Source organism: Galeopterus variegatus, unplaced genomic scaffold (genome assembly GCF_000696425.1).
Source record: "Galeopterus variegatus unplaced genomic scaffold, G_variegatus-3.0.2 Scaffold4468, whole genome shotgun sequence".
NCBI lineage: Eukaryota > Metazoa > Chordata > Mammalia > Dermoptera > Cynocephalidae > Galeopterus > Galeopterus variegatus.
Window position 1 is genome coordinate 89,194 of NW_007730579.1, and position 10,141 is coordinate 99,334.

Below are 10,141 nucleotides of genomic sequence, written 5' to 3' on the forward strand. Positions count from 1 at the left end.
AAGGTGCTGACTTTTCTATGACGGCCGCCTATCAAAGCCGGTGAAGCCCGGGAGAGCACTCTCCGACGGCTCTCAAACACAAAGGAAATGCGCATTTTATGAAGTCAACCGTTTAGCACGTGCTAACGCGCGTTTCTATGGCAGTACTTTAAAAACCTTATTACTTTGCGAAGGAACCGATTTTATCACTACCTCAGCGAACCAAGATACCCCAAAATCTTAAGCGAAAACTAGATAACAAAAGCAATATCGTTCCTACTTTTCAGCAGCCTTACTTCGCTACAGAGACCTCCACCACCCCAGTTTTAACATTCCTACAGCGCAGTGCAGCCCCTTCCACGACCCTGTGGGCGGCCCTGAAAAGGGCCTTTTTGGTTGTTTTGAAACGGACTCAGCTTTCAGCCGCCGAAGCCGTAGAGGGTGCGTCCCTGGCGCTTGAGCGCATAGACCACGTCCATGGCGGTGACAGTCTTGCGCTTGGCGTGCTCCGTGTAGGTGACGGCGTCGCGGATCACGTTCTCCAGGAACACCTTGAGGACCCCGCGAGTCTCCTCGTAGATGAGGCCGGAGATGCGCTTGACGCCGCCGCGGCGGGCCAGGCGCCGGATGGCGGGCTTGGTGATGCCCTGGATGTTGTCGCGCAGGACCTTGCGGTGGCGCTTAGCGCCGCCCTTCCCCAAGCCTTTCCCTCCTTTACCACGACCAGACATGGCTGTTAAAGCAGTGAGTGTTCGGGACTAAAGCGGTCCTTTAAATACTGCTTTTGCGGACCTGATTGAAAACAACATGCCTTCGCGGAGTCTTTTCGAAATTAGGTCATCAAGGGGGCGGAGCAAGGAGAATGTTTTATTAAGATTTCGATGTTTTGATTGGCCGGTGAAAGCTATCGTTGGGCGAGCTGGAAAGGGAGGTACAGATTTCGTTGCGCTGAAAAGCTTTAGTTTCTCTTTTGTATTGCATTGTTTCTCATCAGTTCTACGATGCTGAGGAGAGAGCTTCATTCCACGCTTCTTTTTATTTCCACTTAGTTACTAATAAGTTAGGTAATGGTTCCTTGGGAAAAGTACAAATAATGTCTGAAGGAGGGTGAATTTACAGGTCAAGAGATATTTCCCCCCCAATTCTATTAATATTCCTATGTAAACCGACGCATTTGAAGGCCTTCTGTGTGCTGAACAAAGCATAAGCCTGGCGATGACGAAGCTCTGCCCATAAAGTCCTACGTTTGGGAAGACAAAAAGGTAGACAAAGAATTGCAAATTAGAACCTCTTCCTATTCTTCTCAACTCAAACATTTATTGGCTAACTCCTTTTTCTGCAAAAGTCTGTGAGAGAGGCAGAGATCATAAAGCTAAGCTTGGATAATCAGTTGCCCCTGGACCCTCTTCCTGCTCTTCTGTGCCTGTCTGCTCTGCCTGCAGTTCCAAATAGGCTTCCTTTCTCTTCTTTATCAATCCCCTTTCAACCTGCTCCAGTTTTAGAGACTGGAACATACGTTTTGTAGAGATGGGGATTAATTGTAGTGTAGGGCTAATACTCGATTAAGGTCATTACAAAGCCTAAAGGGTCCTCCCCTTGGAGGCCTTTGATAAGATTATTGGCGTTAAAACGAGGATAATCCCATTTTTTTAAAAAAAGGCAGAATAGCAGAATGGGAACTTACGTGGTTTGAAGAGGCTTCTCAAATCAAATTTTTCTTTCTCCTTATCTTTCTGCTGCAGATTTTGGAGAAAGCATTTTGTTCTTAAATATGTGTGGTGGCCACAAAGAATATTTAATAATACATAAAGTACACACAGCACCGTAAATTTATAAGTAAATAAGAAATAACATAGTAATGTACGATTAATGATAATGTAACATAAGAATTTTGGCCTATACCTCCCAGTAGGCCTCAATCACCTGCCGTATTTTTATTTTTCTGTTATAACAGCACAAAACTTGGTGTACTTGACTCAGAGAAGGGTTGTTTTCCTTTTGTTCGGTTCCCAGTTCAGGCAGCTCGGCAGTGGCCTGTGATTCCAGCCATTCAAATAGCTGGTAAGTCGTTTTCTTGCTCGTTTTCTCAAATTTCCGGGTTTTTTTTCCTACAAGCAATCTCCCCTAGCAACACCCTTGTCTATCCTTTCACCCTCGGAAAACCCCCAGCCCTGGCACTCCAGTCACATGTTCACATGAGACATTTAACCATGACCACTAGGTGTCACCCATCTTCTTACCAACATGCTTTGTGAGAGGCTTTGCTAAATGGCGAGACAGATGCGCAATTTAAAATGGAGGTCTTCGATTTTTCAAATGTAGTTGACCTTAAAATTTGATGAACAAAGCCAGAAAAATTAAGCTAAGAAACACTGAAAGAAAATGGAGATTTATCACATCTGTTATAGGAAAATAAATAAATAAACAGGCCACAGTTGCTGATGGTTAGTAAATACGTTACTGTGAAGACCAGGGTATTTCTTGAAATCTCAGCCTGCGTGAAATAGAACCAATATAAAACAAACCGTTACCTACTTAATTGTAACATATCTTTCATGAGGTAGAAGAGTAAGAGAAGCCTTTTGGAAGTTTGCTTTGAGTACAGGATGATATTTAAAGAGAAAGAACTTGTCAGTGTGCTTCCAGCATAGTATGAAGGCAAAATAATCAGTGCCTTAAAGCTTAGACAATACTGTCCTTAGAACAAAGCAAAACAAATCCAGCTTCCGGGATTTAGTGAAAATATTCCATAAAACAAAATGTAAAAAAAAATTAAAAGCAATAAAAATGGCCTGAAAATGACAGAAATTAAGTATATACATAAGATGAACATCAGTAAAATCACACAGTACACAATTGTACATTTATTAAAATATACGTATTTGTTAATTTTACATATTTTAATGCATCAATAATACAGAATTAATTCACAAGTTAACAGAGTTTATCACTTACTAATAAAATAATAGCTTTAATTTTATTTATTTTCAACTCTTCTACAATCAGTGCGTATTACTTTTACTTTTTTCTACATAGCTTTCATAGCCAAAAAAAAAGTTTAAAAAAATAAAAAAGTTGAGATGTCTTTGCTTACATTCAATGCCTGCCAAACTTTGGAGCTGCATTTCGTCTTCTGAGGCACCTGCCCTCCAAGACAGAATGCTTGTATCACAGTTACGCACCCACGTGTATGTTGTAGCATAAACACGTTTGTTATATATCTGTGTGTGTGTGTGTGTATATATATATATTAAAGACTCTTAAACATGGTCAAATGAGTGGCCTGGTTAGATTAATTTTTCTGAATGTGCACAACTGGGGATGAGAACCAGAATCCCAGAGACTTCAAGAGGATGCCTGGGCATCCTCTGAGCCACTTGGTGGCTTCCGTTTTCCCATCTTAAAATGAAAATGGTTGCCACAGTTTGTTGAGGGAAATACCACCAGGGTTCTGACTCTGTAGGCACTGGCCAGAAAGGACAGTGTGAAGCCCAGCATGGCAACTAACTGACCCCAGCAATCACAGTCCCTGTGTGGGGACTGAAGAGACAGATGTCAGGAGAGCAACAGAGGAGTAAGGAAGTTACATTTGGGGACCTTCCCACAGAGACCATGAAAAGAAACATGGCAGCTGAGGATCAGTAGATTGTTTTCTGATGTTTCCTTTCATCTCACAGCAAGCCGTGAGATATTTTGTACTCACTTTCTTCACCTTAAGAAAAAAAAAAAAAATGGAGATCATAGTACTTACCTCATAGAATTATTGTAAGAACTGCCTGCAATAATCCACATAATTAGGTGCTCAGAACAGAGTCTGGCACCAAGTAGGTGCTTTTGCTTAGTGTGAGCCACATCATCATTATCATAATCCTTATCATTATCATGATTTTCATTATCAGAACAGAGAGACCAGGCAGAAAATTACTATGGTACTTCAGATCTGGCATACTAGAGAGGAATCGGAAATGCAGGCACAATAAGCTTCGAAAGTCTGTATGACACTTTTGTGCAGATTTCAAAAAGACACTCCTCCTCAACCCCCTTCAAGATACTTCCCCTCCCACCTGCTGAAAAACATCATAATACACACAAAATCCATGACGCCTTTTCTGGGAAAGGTGCCTCCTCTGGTTGTGCAGTGCTCGGCCTTCACAGCTGCACAGTGACCCAGATCATGCTCTGAAGGAAGAAACCCCAGAGTTTGGTGACAGATGAGTTACTGGATAAAAGAGAGCTATGAATCATAGGCTAGTTGAATGGTTCCAGGAAGAAGTGCTTGGATGTGTGTGCAAAATTCTGGTAGGGGTGTGAGTGTGCACGTCCCAGGGTGAAGGTTCATAACTTTGCTCAGATGTCAAAATGAATCGTGAGTCCCCAATCATTTAAGGAGCCCTCTTTCAGAGGTAGGAGATAAGATGACATAGGTGTATGGGGTATGGGATGACAGAGGAAATGAAGGGAACCTGTAGATGCAGCTTGAGATTCATGAGAGAGAGTTCTGGGGAGAGGTCACAAGCTCGGCATCACTGGCATGCAGGAACTCAGAAACTTAAATGGAGAGAACTCTTTGGGAAAGTGAATAGGGAAGTCTAAGAGCAAAGAGTTCTTCAGGCAGTTTCTATTTGTTAGGTCCAGTTCCATCCTGAAACATGAAGAGCTCCACAATGCACCCCATCTTTGAGTCTCTCGTTCTGTCTCCTCCCCACGGTTGGCTGCAGGCTGTATTTCACTCATACTCAGCCAAGACGTAGTCCCCCATGGCTCCTCCTGTGAAGACAAGAGGCCCAGGAGAGGCTCATCAGAGACCATGGCATCCCCTTGCCTCTTTCCTGTCCATCACCTTCTTCATTCACCATCTCAATTTTGACCACTCTGACTAGGGGGCACTACTGAATTTCAGGTACCATCATCTCTCATCTGGAATTGCTTGTTAGCCTTTTAATTGGTCTCCTTTCCTCCCATCTCCCTTCCTAACAACCCAGTCACCATTCAAGGGAGATTGTGTCCCTCTTTACTCATGTCCCTTCATTGACTCCCCAGTGATGACAACATGTCCCAAAGGACCTCAGGACTCCACATGAACTGGCTTCTGTCTGCTTCTTTTCCCCCACCACGGATATTCAGGAAGTAGAAATGCAGAATTGGTGACTGGCAGGTATGCACATTCAGGGACTGTACAGTAATTACTTCTCACCTCCCAGCATGCCTCACTCTCCCACTTGCATGGTTGCTCCACCTGTGTAGACCTCTCCTCCCCCTCACCCTTACCTAAAGAAATCCCACATTTCCTTCAAGATCCAGATGCCTTTCTTGATCCCCAGCTGAACATAACCATCCTTCTTTTGATACCCCAAAGCATTTGCTTCATACCCACTTTAAGACCTCGGGTGGTCTTCTTCAACTGCATTTACTTGTCATCGATTTCATTGCCTACTAGATTTGGGTTCTAAGAATAGCCAGTGACTTTCTCAACCTCAAAGCCTCTGCACTACCTTAAATAGCACTTGCAAACCAGTAGGTGCTTAAAAGATGTTTGTGGAATTAGAACTTTCACTCTGGGAAAAAACATTAATTCCTCTCCTGCTCCCAGGGAGGTGCTGTACCCTTGATGAAAAGGAGAGGAGAAGGCTTCCCATAGACTCCAAATCCCCTCTGCCCTGCCTCTGCCACACTTCCCACAGGAGGACGGGTGTGTCCTGGGAGAAGGGGTAAGAGAATTCCTCCTTGTTCCCACTCACTTGAAGCCTGCTTCTTCCTTATGATTCTGAATAAAATTCCAGTAAAGATAATGGCACACACAGCGATCCCACTGATGATTCCAATGACCAGACCACCAGATGGTGAGGACTCTGAAACAGCAAAAGCAAGTTAAAGCCTGTGACTGCCACCCCCAGCCCATCCCCCAACTCAGAGCAGACCCTCCTCTTACTGCCATGTTGACCCCAAGGGTCCCTCCCCGTCCCACCCACAACAGATTTTCTCAGCCCCTGGCTCTCATCTGCCACATACCCCAGGTGGCAGTGAGGGGCTGATCCAGGCCTGGGTGCTCCACCTGGCAGGTGTATCTCTGCTCTTCCCCAGGGGTCACAGCCAAGGCCATCCAGCCCTGGTAGGTCCCATCTCCATTGGGCAGCACATCCTTAGGCTCCACCACCTTGGCATCCAGAGGCTGCCTGTCCTTCAACCACTTCATGGTGATGTTCTGGGAGTAGAAGTTCAGAGCCTGACACCATAGAGTGGTCACTGCAGCTGTCATGTGACGGGTCACCTTCACCAAAGGAGGAACTTGACAGGAAAGAGGAAGGATGAGGAGAGGAATCTTTTTACCCTTGCCAGAAAACTGGAACTTTCACTTCCTTTTATGGGTTGGAGGAAGGAAATACCCCTTTCAGAATAAACAAGCTGCAGGGAAGACACCATTTTGTGTCCTAAAACTTATTCCAAGATTTGGCTCTGATGAGGTGTCACATGGAGAAATAGTCACAGTCATGTTCTACCATCCACTATGTACATATACTTACCTGTTACCCATGTGCTTTGTTCTGACAGATGAAATTGCCCTTTATGTGGGTCAAAGGTAATTGAATATGACCAACCAATTCACTTTTGCCCATTCAGATGGCCTGAGCCAAAACTAGTCGATCAGTCCTGCCCAGTACCCCTTAAAACCTGCCCAGTCCCTGGATGAGGAGAGAGATTTGAGAATGCCTTGCCTACTGTCTCCTTGCTGGTCAATCTTGCAAAATACAGCCTCTTCTCAAAAAAAAAAAAAGATCGAAAACAAACTATCAATTATCACTGCATTCTTGTTCTACATAGTAATTATTCTCCCCAAAATGGGCCTTGGCTGGTTAGCTTAGTTGGTTAGAGTATGGTGTTGTAGCACCAAAGTCAAGGGTTCGGATCCCTATACCTGCCAGCTGCAAATAAATAAATAAATAAATAAAGGGCCTTGTAAGATAGCCAAGCTTCAGTGATTATTGCTATGTTCCATGAAAGTTACCTAATCGAAAGGATTTTGCCACTCTGGTGGGTCACCTAACTTGGTATTTTCTTGCCTTGGTATTTATGTGAAAATTGACATCTCTGAATTCCTAAAATGTGTAAATATACACAGGATGTTTGGTTAAATCAAAAGAAGATCACAGATATTTCCTCTTTGACCATATGCATAGAGAAAAAAATTAAAACCATGACTTGTGTTCATATTGTACATCTCATTTACAAGGTGGAGATCCTAGGACTGGGAAAGTCCCTTCCCAGGACTTGGGAGACACAACCTTGGCCTCCTCTAAACCACAGTCAGGTATCCCATGCCTGCGCCCTCCTCCACTCCATCACTAGTGTTTAGGTGAAGAAGGATGTTTCCACTGTACCTTGCTGGTCCAGGACCCCTGCCCCCAGCTCCAGCAACCGCTGCAACTGCTCAGGGCAGTCCCTCTCAAGGTAGGCCTTGTTCTGCTTGGCCCGAATCCTGTGCACTTCCCACTCCAGCTTGGTGGCCTGGGCCCCGGGCTCTGCTGTTCTCCACTCCAGTGACTCAGGGCAGAATTCAAGGTAGTCCTGCCCGTCGTACCCGTACTTCCAGAACCCCCTGGTGCTGTTGTCCTCTTGCATCTCGCAGCCCAGGATCACCTGCAGGGTGTGGGACACTAGCAACACCCCAGGTGTGTTACTAAAACCAAAGGAGCCAGCTCCTGTTTCCACCATCCCCAAGGACTGAATGATCTCAGGAAGCAAATTCCTTTCCTCTTTCCTGCCCCCCAGGACCTCAAACTCCTAACTCTTTCCCTCAAGATGCCTCCCCAAGGTGGTGAAACACAGACCACCTCAGGAAGGCGAGGCCCCCTCTCCACACACCCTTGCTGTGGTTGTGGTTGTCCATGATGGTCCAGAGGTCAACAGTGAACATGTGGTCCCACCCTTTCAGGCTCTGACTCAGCTGTAGCCACAGTTGACTCGAGGTCCTACCCTGGACCCACGGAGCTCGGGGCTCGGCACGGCGACTCTCATGATCGTAGGACACAAACAGCTGGTCATCAACGTAGCCCAAAGCTTCAAACAAAGGCAGCCCAAGGTCCGGCACTGAGGCACCCATGAAAAGGTAGCACAGAGAGTGCGAACCTGGAGAGAGAGCAACAAGCCTTCAGCACGGGCAGCAGGGGGGACAGGCAGGCAGAGGCTCCACACACCTGCCTCGCCCTGTGAGGAGCGAGTCCCAGTCCTGCCTTCCCTCCACATGATGGTCCTGGCTGCTGTCTCCTTGTGTACCTTCCTCTGCCACATGTTACTGCCACCCCTTCACTGCCCCCAGACCCTGCACATTACTCACAATTAGGCAGTTTCCCCTGGAGCCCACAGACTCTAGAAAATCCTAAGGCGTCTTTAGCCATAGTAGTTGGGCTCAGCAGTTGATGCTCAGAGGGAATTAGATTCAAGTCCTGAGGAATTTGCTATTGTGGTTTTTCATTCTTTCCATCTCTAAACCCTTTCATGTGCAAATGTTGGCTGTAAAATGCTGGAGGATCTGCTGATTTAAAAGAAAGAGTTGCCCAGGGCAACTTTTCAGCATCACAACAGTTCCAAAGCAAATATAGAAAGAGCCCCAGGAGGCTAAAAGGACAAGACCCCTAGCAATTGATAAGACCTCTAGCAAGTGAGAGTTTCCTGAAACCTTTCCTCTATTTTAAAGTGAGGGAGCTCAGGAATATGTCCCCAGTGCCTAGAATGGCACCTGGTGTGTAAGAGGTGCTTCATAAACACTTGTTGGATAAATAAATGACTGAGATTTTTATCTCTGGACCTGAACACTAGACTCTTACACCCAACTGCCTACATGACACTACCACTTGGATGCCTGATTGGAATCTCAAACTTAACATGTCTATCATACTGGCCAGCAGCCAAAAACAGAAACAAAAAAACCTGAACACGTCCAAAACCAGGCTTTTAATTCCCCCATGCTGCTCTTTCCTCTGCTTTCACCATCTCAGAAATGACATCACCAATCACCGCATTGCTCAGGCCAATAAAATAAAAATAAAGAGCAGAGGCATCTCAGACGTCTTTCACACAACACGTGGCTCCTTCAGCAATTTCCTTCAGAATATGAAGGTACTTCAAAAAGATCATGGAAAGATTTGTATTATCTTTTAATTCTATTTTTCCATGAACTTTTTTAAGTGCCTTGTATATCCAGAATGCAGCCATTTTTGGTCGTCACAAAGTGCTATTAGCATCTAGTGAGTAGAGAACAGGGATGCAGCTAGACATCCTGCAATGCACGAGACATCCTCCTCCCCTCCCATGATGAGAAAACTTGTTTCATCCAAACTTGTCAGGCCCTCTCAGTTTGCTCCTAGTCAGTGTCATGCTTATTTCCTTCAGGTCTCTGCTCCAACCTTAGCTGAGAGAGAGTGGCTTGCCCTGACCTCTGTGTTTCTCATGTCTTCACAGCACCCATTGTTACCTGATGTATATCTTTCTGCTCCTTTAGTTATTGTCACCGCTCCCACTAGAATAAAGAATATCAGAGGGCAAAGACTTGGTTCCCTGCTCTCTCTCCTGGGCCTAGAATAGTGCAACACATGGTTGAGACTCTTTCTATACTTGTAAACAGTGAATATTTCTGTTCAACACCAAATTTTATGATTCAACCTTTAATGCAGTGTGATGTTATGATGTTTAAGAATCACAGACATGAAGTGGAGACATGGGCTCTGCCAACAAAGCCCAGTGTAACACTGAACAAAGTTACTGGTAAGCGAGCCACGCCTCATTCTTGTCATCTGTAAAACATGGATACACATAGTACCTACCCTCAAAGTGTTGTACTGATGCTGACACGTGATAATGTTTGTAAAGCAATGAGTGCTGTGCTAGAAAACAGCACAAAATCACTGTCAGCTAAGATTAAAATCAGTGGTAGCATTTAGTTTAACATCAGAAAACCAGATTACTTACATTGTTTGTAACCTGGGAAGAGTTATTTAACATGAGGGCCTGTTAACTGCTAGTAAAATAAACGTATTAATAGCTCCCACCTCCCAATGAATAGTGAGAGTCAACTAAGATCTGACATATAAATGTGATTTAAAACTGAGTACAGGGCCGGCCCGTGGCTCACTCGGGAGAGTGCGGTGCTGATAACACCAAGGCCCCG

General features: G+C 45.0%; 2 protein-coding genes across 2 annotated transcripts in view; both read right to left on the minus strand.

The window, feature by feature from the left end:
• Positions 1-731, minus strand: part of LOC103603143 (histone H4) — a 4,774-nt gene extending 4,043 nt beyond the window's left edge. Inside the window, exon 1 of the mRNA XM_008587620.1 lies at positions 392-731. Coding sequence (XP_008585842.1) covers positions 399-710 — 312 coding nt within the window. The 5' untranslated portion in view covers positions 711-731 and the 3' untranslated portion in view covers positions 392-398. The remainder of the gene's footprint in view (positions 1-391) is intronic.
• Positions 732-2,815: 2,084 nt separating this feature from the next.
• Positions 2,816-10,141, minus strand: part of HFE (hemochromatosis) — a 9,369-nt gene continuing 2,043 nt past the window's right edge. Inside the window, exons 2-6 of the mRNA XM_008587621.1 lie at positions 7,840-8,103; positions 7,356-7,631; positions 5,989-6,264; positions 5,718-5,828; positions 2,816-4,746 (exon numbers count right to left, since the gene is read on the minus strand). Coding sequence (XP_008585843.1) covers positions 4,706-4,746; positions 5,718-5,828; positions 5,989-6,264; positions 7,356-7,631; positions 7,840-8,103 — 968 coding nt within the window. The 3' untranslated portion in view covers positions 2,816-4,705. The remainder of the gene's footprint in view (positions 4,747-5,717; positions 5,829-5,988; positions 6,265-7,355; positions 7,632-7,839; positions 8,104-10,141) is intronic.